Source organism: Athene noctua, chromosome 3 (genome assembly GCF_965140245.1).
Source record: "Athene noctua chromosome 3, bAthNoc1.hap1.1, whole genome shotgun sequence".
Lineage (NCBI taxonomy): Eukaryota > Metazoa > Chordata > Aves > Strigiformes > Strigidae > Athene > Athene noctua.
The window spans coordinates 34,965,534-34,983,203 of NC_134039.1; the positions used below are offsets into that span (position 1 = coordinate 34,965,534).

The 17,670-nt window shown below is 38.8% G+C and overlaps 2 protein-coding genes across 7 annotated transcripts in view; one reads left to right on the forward strand and one right to left on the reverse strand.

Annotated features, from left to right (window-relative positions):
* APAF1 (apoptotic peptidase activating factor 1) overlaps positions 1-4,483 on the reverse strand; it is a 40,104-nt gene extending 35,621 nt beyond the window's left edge. Inside the window, exons 1-3 of one of the 2 annotated variants that reach the window (XM_074902681.1) lie at positions 4,374-4,483; positions 1,318-1,459; positions 851-1,040 (exon numbers count right to left, since the gene is read on the reverse strand). In XM_074902681.1, coding sequence (XP_074758782.1) covers positions 851-1,040; positions 1,318-1,455 — 328 coding nt within the window. In that variant the 5' untranslated portion in view covers positions 1,456-1,459; positions 4,374-4,483. The remainder of the gene's footprint in view (positions 1-850; positions 1,041-1,317; positions 1,460-4,373) is intronic. The other variant, XM_074902682.1, reaches the window with a different exon arrangement.
* A 25-nt stretch (positions 4,484-4,508) lies between these two features.
* IKBIP (IKBKB interacting protein) lies at positions 4,509-16,417 on the forward strand. Of its 5 annotated transcripts, none has more exons than XM_074902686.1 (4): positions 4,509-4,735; positions 6,422-6,647; positions 8,281-8,398; positions 9,321-12,864. In XM_074902686.1, the coding sequence occupies exons 2-4, from the start codon at positions 6,457-6,459 to the stop codon at positions 10,137-10,139; spliced, it is 1,128 nt and encodes a 375-aa protein (XP_074758787.1). In that variant the 5' UTR covers positions 4,509-4,735; positions 6,422-6,456; the 3' UTR covers positions 10,140-12,864. The 5 variants fall into 5 exon arrangements, with proteins under 5 accessions (XP_074758787.1, XP_074758786.1, XP_074758788.1 ...); XM_074902685.1 differs by having other exon boundaries at positions 4,512-4,735; positions 6,454-6,647; XM_074902687.1 differs by lacking the exon at positions 4,509-4,735 and adding an exon at positions 4,742-5,542.
* The last annotated feature ends 1,253 nt before the right edge of the window (positions 16,418-17,670 follow it).

Consider the following 17,670-nt stretch of genomic DNA (forward strand, 5'->3'; position numbering starts at 1 on the left):
AGGCTTTTACTTTGTAGTTAACAGCACAGCATTGTGGTCCAAGTAAAACTTCCTTTGATTTAATCCAAGATAAATAGCAAAACTTGCAATAGAGCAAGTAAAACATAACAGGAAAGGAAATGTGCATCTATCTGTTGCTGCTGGACACAAAGTGACATATGTGGTGCCATATTACAATGATAAGCTTTGGGAAATCTTACTCAGGTAATCAAAATTCCACATGCCTATGATACTTAAAACGTAGAGTGCCAGTAAATACGGCAGTTAGACGTATGCAGTTAAAAGGTTCTTCCCATGAGAAACTACCAATTTATTTCACGTCAAAGATGATACTGATGACAATGTAGGTAAAAGTTAGGAACTTATGTAGAGTAACTAAAAGACTTGGTGGAGAGAATTAAGCAACCTAATAACTTGATCAACTACTGGAAGGTAGGCTGAGTGATTAGAGAATACTTTTTAAGATACATGTCAGAATTTTGGAGGCTACAACTTTTTATGTGAGATTTAACTTCTTTAACATATATAGAAATAAAAGTCTTTCATGTACAACAACAATGCTACAATTTAGAGAAAACTGTGAGAGCTTCAGGTTTCCTGTCTTTTAAAATAAACATTACTTAATATGAACATTTTCAAGATGACCTACAAAAGTCCTAACTGTTGCAGCTCTCCTATCATATGAAATATATGAAATACAGAAATACTGACTACTAACACCAAAACAAGTGAATGCACCAACTACTCCTTCTTCATTGGAACAGGTATTACAGATAGTCACTTATCAATGAATAAAAAAGGCAACTTTTCTTTACTTTAAAGCACAGGGATTTGCTGTAGTTACACTGACCGTATGAAGTCATTCCATCCGTTGAACTCCTTCTGTTACCAGAGGAGATGGCAGGGATGCCGTCCTGAAGAAGTGCAGCAAGATCTCTGTACCCTTCATGGAGCAGTGCATTATAAAAGGATCTGTATGAATTATTATCTTTTGTAAGAAGAATGTTTATTAGCATAGCTGCTCGCTCCTTCTGTGTATTCTAGAGAAAACATTAAAAGACATGTTATACAAAACTAAGAGACCTTAGAAATCATGTAATCTATCACTCTGTCAGTTACAGACTGTTTATAGCTACAGAAATAGCCTTCAACTTGACCAAGTTCCTAACTCAATCTTATGAAGTGCAATAAAAACTGCACGGTAGGCATACACTTCAGAATTTGTTGAATTCAGGAAGGATAGACAGAAATCACCATTTTGAAAAGGATGATAAAACATATAAGTAGACTAGGAAGTTAAGTAACATGTTATTGTACCTGTTGTTTTACTCTCTCCTCCTCCTGTAACGTTAGTACTTCATCAGAAATCATACGATCCATAATATAAGAGGTCTTGATGTCTTTTTCCAATGCTTGGCGATTCATAAGTAAATAATTTCTACTCTTGACATCCATATTTCTTCAGTATGAAAAAGAGGGGGGAAAAAAAACCCCGTCAAGTCAGAACCAGGATATAACTTAAAAGCACAAGGAGAAAAGTTTTAAAATAGCTTATGAATTGTGGTTTTAAAGTCAGAAAAAGTGGCAGAGCAGCTGCATTGGGGAAAAGATGGTGAATCTTTAGACAAGCTCTTACTACAAACTGCAGAAAGCTAAAAAATTAAGTTGCTCTTTTACTTCTGTCTTGATATAGCAGTAGTATGAAAGTTTCTTTATGAATGTAATTACACTGTTTATATATATATAAACATATATATATGTGTATACACTAGTCTAGCTTAGCTGGGCAGGACAGTAGCACCAAGAAAATACTGGGGAAATTATTATTTCTTTTTATCAAGAGTAAAAAAAGGCATATTCATAGTTGTGCTGGGTCTGTGTGTGTGGCGGGGTTTTTGGTAGCAGGAGAGGGCTGTGAAAAGCTTCTCAAAGCTCCCCCAGCTCCAAGTCAGACCTGCCTCTATGCCAAGGCTGAGCCAATTAGTGATGGTGGCTGTGCCTCTGTGATAAATGTATTTACGAAGGGGAACCTGGGAGGAGGAGGAGGAGGAGTTGTGAAGAAGACACCTATGAAAACACCAAAGTCAGTGAAAGAAAGGAGGAGAAGTGCACCAGAGCAGAGACTCCCCTGCAACCCATGGTGAGAGGTCAGGCTGTGCCCCTGCAGCCCACAGAGGTCACCAGTGGAGCAGATGCCCACCTGCAGCCCATGGAAGACCCCACACCAGAGCAGGCGGCTGCACCTGAAAAAGACCAGGACTCTGTGGGAAGCCCCCAGTGTTGTAGAGGACTGCAATATGTGGGAGGGATCCATGTTGGAGCAGCTTGGGAAGAGTTTGCAGCCTGTAGGAAGAACTCATGTTGGAGAAAGTCTGTGGAGGACTGTCACCCATGAGAGGGACACCACACTGGAGCAGAGGAAGAGTGCAAGTCCTCCTCCCCTGAGGAGGAAGGAGCAGTGGGACTGACTGTACCTCCCACCCCCCTGCTGCTCAGGAGGAGAAGGTAGAGAAGTCAGGAGCAGAGCTGAGCCCAGGAAGAAGAGGAGTGGAGGGAAGGGGAAGGTGTTTTTAAGATGTGATTATACTTCTTGCTGTTGTACTCTGTTGTTAAGTGTTGTTGTTAGTGTTTGAACTTTTTCTCCCCTAATGAGTCTGTCTTTTGCTCATGACCTGTAATGGGTGTGTCATCCCTCTCTGTTCTTATCTCGATTCCTGAGCCTTTCGCTTTATTTTCTTCTTCCCATTCCTGAGGGGGGGGAGGGGTGAGCGACAGGCTGTGTGGTGATCAGTTGCCCTCTGGGCTCAAACCGCAACAATAGTTAAGTTCTAATAGTTCACTAGCTACCGTGAATATGAACAGTATTCTTTAAATATTGTTTAGATGGCATATGCTGTTATGTTTAATAAAAACATCCAGCTAAGCATTATTATAATCAGACCACAGTATTTGTCTGCTCTGCTTGGAGGCATATAAAGCACATATAAAAAGAATTTCAACCTTTAACAACTAGACTCATAGTAAAACTTCTGTGCTCACATGAGTGAAAGTTTTCATTAAAAAAGCTGGTATGTACTGCTAATTCTGATAAAAAGAAAAAAGATCCCAGTGCTTTTCCACATTTCTATGAATTTATGTTTATGAACACTTGCAGAACTGAAGAATCATAGTCTGTGCAAACTTCTCATTTACTAGGAACTTGCTAAATGTCTCTATGAAAAGGTCTCCTCCCCGCCCAATACATCCCTCAAAGTTTAAGTCCTTGGATCATGTGACTGGGACAACAGGATGAGAAAGAGAACTGGTCTCATGGTTGACAGCACTGTGCAGAACTACAACAGAAAATAAAATTCCTGCATACCAAATCCCATGAGATAAACTCAATGTTGTCTCCAAGTTCAGGACTGAATACAACCACATTTGGATCTTGACACGATGTAAGATGGAGCACAAGCACTGCTAATGACTGAGCTATACCTTCCTTTGTCAGCACCTGATACGCAACTAGAAACTTGTGTTCTTCCTGTATGCCATAAAAAACCCTGCCTATAGACAATATACAATATAGGAAACTATTGTCTACTATGTAAACGTTTTCCAGTACTGATCAACTGTCTCGGAGAGTCTCAAATGATCTAAATGATCTCTCCAATCACACTCCTGCGGAACGACGGGAGGGTCCGTAGGCAGTTGCAAGACCCTCCACGGAGCAACTACGCAGCTGTGTGCAGAACCGTTTACACCTTTTCCTTCACTCCCTCCTTCAGCAGCCGGGCAGATGCTGTACAGCTGCCTGTGGATGAACCCACGATGGAGTGCTTCTTCTGCTGTCCTGACAGAATTTCCTATTTTCACTACAAAGTATGTGGTTAGGAAAGGCTTCACCCTACCTTTACGCCACCGCACTGTTTAGGAAAGAGGACTTGAAAGCTCCCCAGCCGAAAAACATACAGGTTAAAAAAAAATTTAAAAATCTTCAATCCACCCGTGAAGCAAATACAAGAAGAAAGCACCCCACAAACACGCAAAACAAAGGGTGACCTCACCAGACACGCCTCACCGGAGCCGCCGTTACCAGTCAAAGGGAGAACGAAACAGAAACCGAAGCGCTCAGAGGGGCCGCCCGCCGCCGGCCCATCCCCGCCGGGCCGGGGGGCTCTGCCCTGCCACCTGCGAAACTCCCCCCCCCCCGAGGCGGGGGGACGAGCCGCCTCCGCGGCAGGCGGCTCCGGGGCCAGGGGCTGATGTTAACCTCAGAGGCACCGCGGAGAAACCGCCCAGGCACGGCACGGCCCTTCCTCGTCTCGTCTCGTCCCGTCCCGTCCCGCCCGACCCTGCCCTGCCCTGCCTCCCCCTCCGCCACCGCGGCTCACCTGCCGGGCAGGCCGGGCCCTCAGGACCCGCCGGCAACAAGTTCTCGCCTCGCCCTGAGAAGTCGCCACCGGGCGAGCGGCGCCGCGCGCACTTCCTCCTTCCGGGGGCGGGGGCCGGGCCGGCCCGGCCCGCTGCCCGCCCGGCCCGCTGCCCTCCCCGGCGGCCGGCCGCAGCCCGGCCCGCGCCTAACAAAGCCCCGCGCTCCACGCGCCGGCGCAGAGCCGCGGAGGTTCGCCTGCGCCTACCGGACCCGCTCGGCGGAGCGGCGGCGGCGGGCGCGCGACTGACGTGGCGCGCCGCGGGCTGAGGGAGCGGCGGCGGCTGCAACGGGCGAGGCGGCGGGCGCCGGCCCGGGCCGCAGGTGGGGCTCTGGGGCGCGCAAACGTGGTCACGGCGGGACGGGACGGGCCCTTCCCGCCACCCCGCCTTGCCGCGGAGGCTGCGGGAAGCGGCGGTGCCACGGAGGGTGCTCCGGCGGGGGAGCGTGGCAGTGGCCGGAGGGGGTGCCTGGCCGCCGAGGGAGGCGGGAAGGCGGCCCTAAGCGCTGGGGGTCGGTGGCGCCGCGGGCGGCTGCTGGAGCGACGGGGCCACGCGAGGAAGGGTGGCGCCGGGGCCGGGTAGTGTCCCGCAGGCCCGCTCCGAGGGCGGGCGGGGCGGCTCCTGGGCTGGGGGTTTCCCGGGAGCCCCGAGGGTGGGCAGGCTGTGGAGGTGCCCTGAAAGGGAGGGGGCAGTCGGTAGCTTTCGGAGCCCCGGGCCGGGCGCAGGCAGGGCAGGGGCGGCGGCCGAGTGGGGTGTGGGAGGCTCGGGAAGGTCGCTGTGGGGAGCCGCGGTCGTTCCCCTGGGCCGCACGGGGCTCTGAGCTTGTCCTTCTAAAGCCGTTGTTGTTCCTGTATTAAACTGTTTTTCTAACAGGTAACAGAGAGACCTAAAAGAGATGTCTCTTTTTAAAAATTTTAATTTCATAATACATGCTTTTAATCCTAAAGGTGTTTTTAAAGTTACAAAATTCGCATTTTTGCTATTTTTGTTGAGAGCAAGAGGTGTTTTTTTCCTACATACCTCAAACTCAGGGCGTGCTTCCCAGTACTGTCACAAACATCTCTAAGCTTCGTGCTCTTGTGACAGATTTGGATTTTAAACAATGCGTTTTACACCTTTATGTGACTATGTAAGTATCCCTAATATTTAAATATGTATATTTTGATATGTGGCAATACTGCAGAATGATCCAGAAAGAAGCACAGCATTGTTATCGCAAACCGGGCTAAACCAAATCCACTAAGGATCTAGTCTATTTTGAGCAGCATGGTGGAAAATTTTAGGCTTAAAAATTCCACTCTGTACTTCCCACTTGGTTGGTTAGACTAGGAGCTTTTTTACTTTTCCAAACTGGAGGTTCATGTTGCTTGAGTCTATTCAGACCTTAATTTTAGCAAAGACAAAATTATAGCTTCTCTTTTACCTAGATGCATGATTTCATTAATCTTTGTTTTTCTATTAATGACTTTCTATTAACTGATATCTGTGGTTTTACAAATGACATGAAATCATTGCAACAGAACTATTTCTAAATTAAAGCTTGATTTGCAATCCCATTTTTTAAAAATGAGAAACTTAATTTGCGTCTAATGTGGAGTAGGTGCATTTTTAAAAAAAAATTACAAGTAAAACTGGATAGTGAAATTGATTAAACTGACTAATCCACTATAAAATTAAATGCTTTCAGTCCCTCTGATTTTAAATATATCTTCAAAATGGCTGATTGTACAACAGATGAAATATTTCTGGTAAGGTGAAATTAGTTTGAAAAGTCAGTTTAATAAAATTGGAAAGCAGTGCTCTATAAGACACAGAAAATTTGTTTTCTATGAAAGTATTGTGATGCTTTACAAAGGTTTACATAACTAGAAAATGTAAACATTTTTGGAGGTGTATTTGTAACTAAAGGACAATAGGTTGTATTTGAGGATGTTTTGAAGGAAACTAGTCCTTTTTGTTGTTGTTTTGGTTTGTTGGGGTTTTTTTGTTTGTTTGTTTTTTCCCCTAGCGCTGTCTTTTGCTTCTGCTTTTTAAAAACAGAAAATGTCTGAAGTTAAGCAGAGGAAAAAAGGTATTTCTTCATTCAAGACCAATGAAGGTTCTCAAAAGGTTGAGAAGCACAGTAATTGTGGGAAGCTGGCAAGTCCCAGGACTAGCCATAACTGGAGTTCCTTTTGGATGGACTCACGAACAAGCTTCAGCATTTTCCTTGCTGTTTGTCTGTTGCTGATCTGGTAGGTAACCCTCTAAAATGGATTTTTATACTTTCTTCTGGACTCGGTAGTGTATTCAGTCATGGGCAATACGTTAGTTACATTTGAATACAGTGTTTGGGTTAAGTGAACTATAGAAACTTGTTAAAGCTAGAAGGATCATGAAAAGAATAGCAGTATTTACAAGTGTGGAAACATTGGTATAAGGTGAGGGATTACAGAAGCTTCATCTGTTCTGTCATGTTGAAAGTCTGAAAGGTGCCATGCTCATGAATTGTAAATACCTGCTTTGGAGACTACATCTAACTGTGAAGAGCAACTTAATCTGATAATAAGTACAACAAGGCTCATTTGGCAGATTATAAATAATTCAGTGGAAGAAGCAAACTAGAGTTTTCTGTAAATAATCTCAGCACTGTGGTAAATTGTTCATCAGATAGAGTCTTCAAGTAAAGGTCAAATATCTTTTTAAAAGATGTTTTAGAACATCTTAACAGCATCAGTACCTTAGTTTCACCAGAAACTTCGAGCTTCATGCAGAAATGATATGAGGAGATACTGAGAACTCCAGTGCAAGAAGTTAGTCCAGATTTTTACACTCTAGGTATCAATCTCGGTATTAAGGTAAAATTTGTTCTTATTTTAACATCACCCAGATTTCATTGTATAAATCTTTGAGAAACAGAATGACATAGTAGAATAAAATAATTAGTGATGCTTCTGCTTACTGTTTTATATATGTTTGTCTGGTTTGCATTTATCATCTATAGCTAGCATTTTAGCTTTTCTTGGCAAACTTAATCTGTATAGAGTATTGTAGATCTTTTGAAACTTCTACTTGCTATTCAGTGTACTTAATATCAATTTATGAAAGCACAAGTATTTTAAATAAACTCTATTGTTCTAGATAAAATTGTTCTTAGTACTGAGAGGACCCCTGCATAGTCTACAACAAGCCTTGTTTTGGTATTAATAAACACCCAGCAAAAATCAGGGGTTTTTGCTCAGTTGTCTCATTTTCTTTTTAACTGGACAGCACTTACTGTTCAGAAAGCTCTCAAGTTCACAGTAAATGAATCTAGAATGTATATAAAGTACAGGACTGAGAACTCTACTGTCTGTTCAAAGCTAGCATTGTCATAACAGTAGCTATGCAAGCTTTGCACCCTATATTCTTGGATGGTTACAATTAAACAATGTTAACCAGCCTTTCTAAATCCAGAGGTTTCTATGCATGATTTTATGATGCTTTGCAAGAAATTCCCAAATTATTTTTTGCATATTTCCACTGATTAAATAATACATTATCAGTAAAATACATTGAGGCAGTGCATTATGAGCATGTAACAGCCCCTCTGTCAGCAGTCTTATCTGACATTTTTCCTCTTTGAATAGCATACAGTGTAAAAATGAAGCATGTTTATGGATGTTCCCTTATTTTTCTACCTCCTTGGATGGTAACTCCAATATGAAAGACAGTTCAACTTAATTCTAATTTTTTTAAAAATTCTAATTTTTTTCTCTCATGTATTGATCTAACAAATTCTGTGAACATAAATCCCTGCAGTAACAGATTGCTGTGAATCAGGTCCTGGAACACTTAATATGTGCTAATTATAGTTATGTTTACTATTTATTTACTTGCAATTTGCAGGTTCCTATTTCAGCAGTCAGGTCAATTTGCTGATATGGAAGAAAAGTACAGTTTCTTGCAGCAAAAAGCTGAAAAATTCCTGGATGTGGAAAATAAAATTAACTTAATTTCTGACAAGGTAATCATTAACATCTTAATTGGATAACCTCTGGGGGACACTTGCCATTGTTTTACTTTGTTGTCATTTAGTTAAATTTAACTTAAATTCTCATAATGTGTTCTACTTACCTGTTAATAAGCCTTTGGAGAATATTTTGTGTGACTGTGTCAATCCATACCACTATTCAAATATGTGAATATAGTGGTTGTATCTCAGTATTATTTTTTAGACACTAAGCTGTTTTTGAAAACTTATTTATGCACGTACTTCATTCTACCAGTACTATTCTGTGTATAATTCTAATGTACATTGATTTGAAGAAAATTCACAGGCCTTTTTATGTAGTAGACCTGTTCTAATAATATAAAAGACCTAATAAAGGGATAGATAATAAAATAGCAATGAAAAAATATTACTATGTTTGACATTATCAAGTAGGAAGCCTGAGCTGGCTGCCAAATTATCCTCTATATTTTACAGATAATGATGGGATTAGGATTAGACCATAGTTTATGCCAGTGATGATGTTTTAGCACTGATCTCATAATGATGTCATTTATACATGATGTAATTAAATGTTTATGTACTACACTTCATATTGCAAAATGTTGCATGGGATTTATGCAGTGTGATATATTTTACAAAAAACTCCCTCCATAAAAACAAACCAAAAAATCACCATGGCAAATAAGGGATTGACAACAAAGAAAATGGCATATATGCTATAGAAATTCAACAACAAACATAACCTTTTCTGTGACTTTTTCATGCTAGGTTAATCAACAGTATTTTAAAGATGAATTATGAAAACAAATCTTATAGGAGTTTTTAACAAGTAAGGCTTGTAAGGGACTTTATTCTCTGTTAAATAAATGCAGATGGTTTTCTGTTCTAACTTTCGTTAAGTAGACATAGACATTGTTTTGTGTTATAAATGCAGCTTGAGTCTTCTGAAAGTATCCTACAAGAAGCTGCTTCATCCATCTCTGTGATGACGGAGTTTGAGCAGGAAATATCTTCTCTTCATAACATCATAAATGATATTCAGAACAATCAACAGACTCTCTCTATAAAGATGCAGAGCATTAATGAGAAGTTCCAAAATGTTACAAATTCCTGGAGAAGAAGCTTGGATGAAATGAACACAAACACTAGTGGTTTAAAATCTGAAGCAAAGTTCATACATACAGAAGTTACTTCCCAAATTAATGAATTTGACCAAAGAATTAAATCCCTTTCAGAGAGAGTAAGAGATTCAGAAGACAGTACAGCCAGAAATATCAAAACACTAAAAAGGCAAGAAGATGATGAATTCTCTAGAGTTGAACATAAATTGGACTTACACGCAAAGGCAGTTGAAAAGCTAGAGGAACAACAGAATAGTCTGGTAGCCAAGGACACAGACCTGAATCAGAAACTTGTGAACTATGAACCTAAAATGGAGGAGTGCAAAACCCATTTGCCAACAATTGAAAATGCTATTCACTCTATTCTTAGATTATCAAGTGAATTGCTCAGTATGGAGAAAAAGATAGAGGACTTGACAACACAGCTATATACTGTTGAAAATCGTATGTTGAAAACTGTTTCCCATACAATGGTGATGCAAAAGGTTCTTGAAGGCATACAGTATAATGACAACATACTGAAAATGCACAATGAAATAGAGGTTTTAGAAGGAGTAGTACATGACATAAAAGTATCTTCAAAAGCAAAAGAAAGCTCTAACTTAGAAAATGACCAGAATGGGGATAAGTGAATTTGGACATAGGGTTTTCATTGATGAAAAAGCGTGTTAATTTATTACAAGTAATGCGATTCCAACATATGTTAAGGACAGCTGAAATATTGTCATTAATTAAAATAGGCATTGGATCAGACTGAAAGGCAAACTAAAGAGCAAAAAATACTGTTTTAAAGGAGGAAAGGAGTATTTTCTTAAATTAAGGATTATTTTCACCTTATTAAAAGTTCTTTTTAATAAAAAAGGAATATGAAACAAAGTATGTAGATTTAAGGAAAAAAGTCAAAACCGGAGATATCAGATTACAATTTGTATTTAGTTTTCACTATGTAGGTTTTTTTATATTTTTACTTTTTGTATTATATTCCATGAACTTGTAACACAATGAACAACTAAGTTCTTATCTCTAGGCAGATATACATGTACCTCACTTTTAATGTATTATATACCATAATGCTTTTGTGCTTATGGTTACAGACTTCTCAGTATCAGAGTTGTTAACTGCAATCTACATATTTTATGTGCAGGAAAGAACTAAGTAAATTTTTAACAGTTGAAGCTTAGATACAACATTGCAGAAAACAATAGTTAAGTACCCTTTACTGAGAACCTTCTCTTGTACTGATATTTGTAAGCAAGGGGTTACGTAGCAGTTGGTGTTATCTTTTATTTCTTTGATTCCATTTGAATAGCAACCTTAGACCTCAGTTCCAGCCCTTTCAAACTTCTTAAAATCATTGGCATAGTTTGTTCTGCCATTGAAGTCATTGGACTACATATAGACTGAAGTTCTTATTAACATATTCCTGTTAGCTGCTTCTTCCATCATTTAATTTGCAAGTTTGGTGTGATCAGTCACTGTATTAGTTTGCGGTTGGGTTTTGTGGTTTTGTTTTGGTGCTGTGAGAAACAAGTTTAACCTTTCTTCTGTAGAATGTTTTCAGTTAGACATTACATGACATGTCTGGTATTGCTTTGCATTTCAAAGGAAAAACAGTTTCACTGACATTGTTTCCCAAAGAGCTGCAAAAGCAATTAATGAAAACCATGGCATTATGTACTCTGGGGCAGGGAAGATGTAATTTATCCATAAGTCTAATAGATCTACTTACACAGGATGTAGTACTACCTAATAGGCCGGGTAGTTGTTCATTGAAACCTGAATCTTGGGACTGCCATAAATTTGTGTCTACAGGTTTATCTTGATAATTTCCAGTTCCTGATTTCTAAACTCAGCAAAGGAGATTGCTTAGTAGACAATGTGAACCCACAACATTTATGACTTAATCAGGTTTAAATGAAATTATTCTAGTTTTATACATTAATTTATCTAGAACTCTACTGAAATCACTAAACAGTTAATGCTGCCCATTCAAGAGACTATTAAACCAGCATTTCTCAATGTTATAGTCTTTAACAGTTTCATAAATTTATTACTTAAGTATAGATTTGTATCTGTTTACAGTCATATTTAATAAAATGTAGTGGATTGCCCTGTCCTGGTAAATAATCTAATTCAAAATAAATTCCTCTTCCAGGAAGGGTATGGAATAAAAACTTTAATGTTCAGTGTTCCATTAAGAAATACTATTCTGTGTGGAAATGTTTTGTAAATACTTTCCATGAGTGTGTTCCCATGTGTCTATTACATATATTTTTGGGGAAAGGTGGCTATATGACCAGTGGCATGCTCCCCGATTTAATGTTGAAAGCTGAATATACACGAGATTGAACAGGAAATCCTCACCCTTAGAGAGCATCACCTAGGAAACCAGTATGACTGTCCACAACCTAAATTTTGGTATTTTGTTTTGAAGCAAACAGTTCTGTGCTACTGAGGAATGACCAACACTACCAAAAAGTTTTAAATACTTGTTTCTTTGGTGATATTTGTACAACTAGTGTCAAAAAAAGGGTTAGTGTGGAACTAATTATAGCCTCTTAGAATATGTTCCAGCTTTTCTGTTTCTCTCAAAGTTCTACACTGACTTGTTAGGGATTGAACAGGATAGTATCACTTGGGTATTTTCCTTTCTTCCTCTCAAATTAGAAAACCAAGAACAAATTGTTGAAAAAAAAAACCCCCAAAAGTGAACTAGCAAATTCAGCCCAGAATCCTAACAGCAGCATGCACGTTCCCTCATTAAAATAGCTTTTCTAGAGGCAGGCCGTTTTAAGTCATGTTTTTCCTGTGAAGTAGTTTGGTAGCTATTTAAAGAAAAAGGGAACCATGCCTAATTCCTTTGGCTTTTTATTCCGTTGAATAGATATGATTACCAAAATAAAAACACCTCAGTTAAGTATAATCCATGATTTCTGAGTAAGAGAATTTTAAAGTAGGCATCTTTCTAAAGTGTTTCTGAGTATCTTCTGGATCACACAGGTTTTAGGCTTAATACAAACATTTCTCTAAATCAGAAGATTGTTATTTGATTACTTGTGTTTTCAGAAGTCATGCTGGAAAGTCATCTAGCACCTTCCTGTAACTTTTGCTATATAATAGAAGCAGCAGTAACATTTGAATTTGTTATGTATACTGAAAGGACAAATAATGAATTTTTATTTCTGTTGCAACAGAAATTTATTTCTTAATGACAGGATTTGCACTCAATTTCAGTATCAATAGTAAGATATTTCATTAGTGTATAGCTTTAATTTTGATATGAGTTATTAAACTAGAAATCTTGTCAAATATTTTTATTTGTATCTCTCTAGTGTGAAAAGACTTGGAACATAATGGAACAGCTGGAAGATCTTCAAATAATTTCTCACATTAAACATTTGAAGGAAGATATTTATAAAATGAAAATATGGTCTAGCAGCATAATTAAAAAACAAGAACAACTGCAGGAAAATTTAACAACTCTCTTTCATGCAGTTTCAAGTGTTGAACAAAATGCAGCTTCTGTAGCAAAAAACATAACTTTGACAATTGTGACAGTAAAAACTGACATAAGGCGCATTTCAGGCCTCGTCTCAGATATGACTGCATTGACAGATTCTCTGAAAACACTAGAAGATAAAGTAGAAAAAGGTGAAAAGACGACAGTAAAAAATATAGGTGACCTGCTTACCAGTAGCATTGACCGAAGTACAAAACTACAAAACTTGGCATCCAGTAATGGAAGAAAAATTGAGCAAATTAAGACAGCATTATCTGAGTTAAGGAGTGATTTTAACAAGCATTCGGATAGATTTTTGAATCTTGAAGGTGACAGAGCAAAAGTTCTCAAGACTGTTACATTTGCAAATGATTTAAAACCCAAGATGTACAAACTTAGAAAGGATTTTGCCATCCTGGAGCCATTAATAAACGACCTAACACTGAGAATAGGAAGATTAGTGGAGGATGTATTACGACGGGAGAAGGAAAGTGCTTTACTGAATGAGAAATTTTCTAATCTAACAAGAGTTCAGACTGAGATCAAATATATGAAAGATGAAGTAACCAAGATTTCAGACATGAATTGATCACAGTGAAACGCCACTGCCTAAAGAATAGTAGTATTTCAGGAGTGTTAACTCTATCATGTAGTACTAAGACGACATACCATATTTAAAGGCTTCATTTAGAAGCACACTGAAACTTAACTAGTGATTTGTCCTCTTTCTTTGAAAAGAACAGAAAAAATTCATACTGATTTGAAGGGACAAGTTATAATGTAAGGAAAAAAACTCATGTCTCTGTGCATGTATTTATCTTTCTGAAGGATGACAGATGCTGTATTTAATAAATTGTTTTGTACAATAAAACAGTGTTAAAGTATGAAATGTTGTTCTTGCCTTTAGAAAGAAACAAACATTCTTTTCATGAAGAAAGCAGGACCCAGCTTTCCTTTCCTGCTCCAAAGAAAGGAATAAAATTGTGGTTTCCAGAGAGTTTGTCAAATTGCAGTAGCAATTTAATATTTATCTTAATATATTCACTCTGATTTTTGTAAACTGTTAAATATTTTTTTTAAAAGTGCTAAAGAGGTAAATGCAGTGAAGCAAGCAGCGCCCAGAAATATTGCTGATACTCTACAAAGTTTGTCACACATTTAGATGGAATAATTTGTATAAGGTTTTGTGTGAGGCTTTATAATTGTAAATCATAATTTCTGTAGAGCACTGTTATGCCTTTAAAATACAGAACTCTGTATGAGGACAGTGCTTTGAAGACCTGACCACACTACTGCTGGCTTTCTGCCAGTGCATGCTAGCTGTTCAAAAATCCAAACAGTGTTACTCATTCATTGTTTCTTAGCCTGTAAAATACTATAGTAAGCAGCAGAATTAGCAAAAGAGAAGCTACTTAGGTCCTAAAACTGGCAGTTTTTCTGTGGTGAAGAGCAAGAGTTAAACAAGATCTGAGACATCTGAAAATACAGGAGGCAACAGACTGAAGTAACAAGATAACGGGAATCTGTTTAGCAGAGGAAAGGAAAAAAAATACATTAAATAGGAATAAAAATTCCTATAAAAAAACAATTAGGAGAGATGCAACAATTCAGAAGATCCCTATAAATGAAATCATATCAAGTACAAGCATACAGTAAGGCATTTACAACTTCTCAATTGTTTAGTTGTCATACCTGAACATCCTGCAGCTACTAGACTCTTGATTGTATGGAAGATACAACCATTCCTCTCCCCCCGCTTATTCTCATCCTCATTGTGTTCCATGTCTTCTGGCCTGCTTCATGTTGCTGGTCTTACGTACCTTGCTTGCTTCGTTGCCCTCAATCTCAAATGCTTTTTTTCATTAAGTTTTCCCCTTTTTTGGTATAGGCTCATTCCTACATTCCAATTTTATCCCTTTCCAGTCTACCTGACAGACTATAAGGATAAATCTGTCAAAAGACAAGTCTTCCTAGAAAGTGGCCACAGATAATATTTACCAGTGTCCTTTTGCTCTTTCTCACAATTCTTAAGCAAGTCCCTGAAAATAACCAAAGGGCATTTGAAAAATTAAAGAACATCCAGAATGATCAGCCATGCTAAAGCATGCATTGTATATACCTGAAAAAAAACCCAAACATGCACATACACCCTAAGAGTTTGAGGTTTATATAAATGTATCATTTGTATATTAAAGCTTGATATTCACTGAATGCACCAATCCTGGGGTTCTTTTATGTGTGTGCAGGCTCATGTTAGACTCGTCAAGGAGAGTACTTGGCACAACAGCAGTGTGAGAAATCTATGTATCTTTCACTATGGCCCATATGAGTGGATTAATTGCATCATGGGCTATAGTAATTTTAATTGTTTTCAACTTAATGAGTCATTTGTGGTCACTAGCCAGTAAAAAACCAGAGGCAGAACTGGAGAACCAGTAGAGCACTGTCAACCCAAGTAAAGAGAAGTGGAAAATATATTCCACCTGCACAGTTAATCAGAGAAGTCATGACACAGCAAAGCGGTCTTTCTGGATGAAAAGAACACACTCTCACTTTGGGAACAGTAACCAGAAAATAAGACAGGATAAACTGTTGATTTCACTTTCAATTCCTAAATGAATAACCTCCAAATCTTGAAACACATCTACCAGTGAAAAGCCAAGTATACAGTCCTGTTCATGGTCTCCATGGGAAGTATGCAAAAAATGTTATAGAACCATTAATTTATCTGTAGATGTATGCAGACCAGGAAGTGCAGGTTCAAAGCATTACCATCCTTTCATAAACTTTGTTGCTACAAGCAAGAGAGAAGAAGTTTTAAGTCACAGAGGTAAAGTGTACTTGAAAAAAATAAATAAAAAACCCACCAGGATCGCAAGTTTACACACCTGGTGTATTGTGCTCAGAAGTAAGCAGACTGATCAGTACTTCTTGCATAATCTGCACAAGTATTACCAATCCTCATTTGCTCTTCAAGCACACACCTCCACTGTACTAAAAAATTAAATGAGAGATTTAGAGTAGCTTTTCTTGAGGACAGAGGCAAAGCTCTTTCTACAGTGGAAAAGATGACATGTAGAAAGAGGTATTTTTCATAAATTTAAAGCAGACTACTAACACTGCCTCCTTGGTTTAGTACTGTCAGTCAGTGGTGGGGAGAATGTCAGCTCAGTAAACTACCCCTTACATAATTCATTTCCAGGGGCGCTCAATAATACTCTCCTAAAATTTTATTAAGTGATTGAGACATTCAGGTAATAATGACAATTACAGCTATGCTACTTAAAACATCATCCCATGCAGCCCAACCTGTAACAATACTCATGACACCTTTGCTTTAACTTACTGTGCAGGTGTAGAACTGGCCAATTAGATTGTTGCCAGCAACTCACAAGCCGGGGGGGGGGGGGGGGGGGGGAGTGGAGAAATCAAAACTAACCAGCAACAGCATTAAGTGATCAATGCTGAAAAATGGCATGAGCAAAGTAATCCCAACACATTAAAATCTACTTTTAGACACTAGAACATCAGCTCAGCCAAGAAGTTTCTTCTAGCAACACCCTTCTCCCACAACACTCAGTTATGAAACTTGTATTCTGTACAAGGCCATATAACTGCTAAGATCAGCTATCCAAGATACTTGTATTTACTATAAAAAAAAGCAGGATGTTTATTGTTTTCACCATGAACTACATCATTTCTCTGTAGAAATGTAAATGATTACAACTATTTGTATTATTACAGCCCATTTTAAAATGATATGCAACAAGCATTTCGGCAAGTATCGGCACATTTGATCTGTACTACAATCTGGTACAAACACAGGGCATGAATGGAATAGTTATTCCAAATTTATATAGACAGTATGTTTTAAACCAGAAAGCTGATCTCAGCTCCAGTAATAGCAAGAAAGGATGTTTCCTTCTTCATAAAACAGTATGCACATAATCCATGTTTTACAAAGCACTTTGGGGTTTAGTGACTGGTCTGGAGTGCTCCTTTTCAATAGAGGAATTTCCCTACAAGAAAAGCTCAAGTCCATCAAAAGCACCACTGCTCCCCTGCTCCATCCTCCTGACTTCTGGAAAACTTACCACACATTATGCTGTAAAGCAGTTACCAATGACAAAGTTGACCTTTTAAATGCATTTTAATACTAGTTTTTCCACTAAAGCTTATTTAAAATTATCTGTAGGCGACTTCTTAAGCAATAACATTTTATATTAAACCCCTTCATCTCAAGCATCTGAGCAAGCCTCTGGCTGAATGTCAATGAAGTCAGGAGCTGCAAGGCTTACTCCCTCCCTCTCTCTCAGGTTTTCCACTGAAACGCAACACTAAGTAGCAAGGTACATTTTCCCTTTCTCAGAGAAGGGGATCAGCTAGTAGTCTTATTTCTTACCTATCTTGATAAAATTATCTGAGCATCTTTAGGTAGTTTCAGGTCTACCCTTGAGCAATAAGAAAATTGATTTAAGATTCTCTTATTACTGCACAAATTTAAAATGGCTGCACAAGTGACCCAATTCTAGAGAAAAAACACGCAATTCTGCTTCACACTTAGAACAAGAAACAGTCTCAAGAAATTTAGCTTATCATTGGATTACTTAACAGACTACCTCACTGCATGAGCCAAGTTTGTCTCACTCTTCTGCCAGCCTTAG

Bases quoted from the DNA above. Each gene is read 5' to 3' on its own strand.
- IKBIP (XM_074902684.1), top strand. From the start codon at position 5,516: ATGCGTTTTACACCTTTATGTGACTAT. The intron at 5,543-6,453 runs GTAAGTATCCCT...TTTTAAAAACAG, and splicing joins TTACACCTTTATGTGACTAT to AAAATGTCTGAAGTTAAGCA. The intron at 8,399-9,320 runs GTAATCATTAAC...TTATAAATGCAG, and splicing joins TTAACTTAATTTCTGACAAG to CTTGAGTCTTCTGAAAGTAT.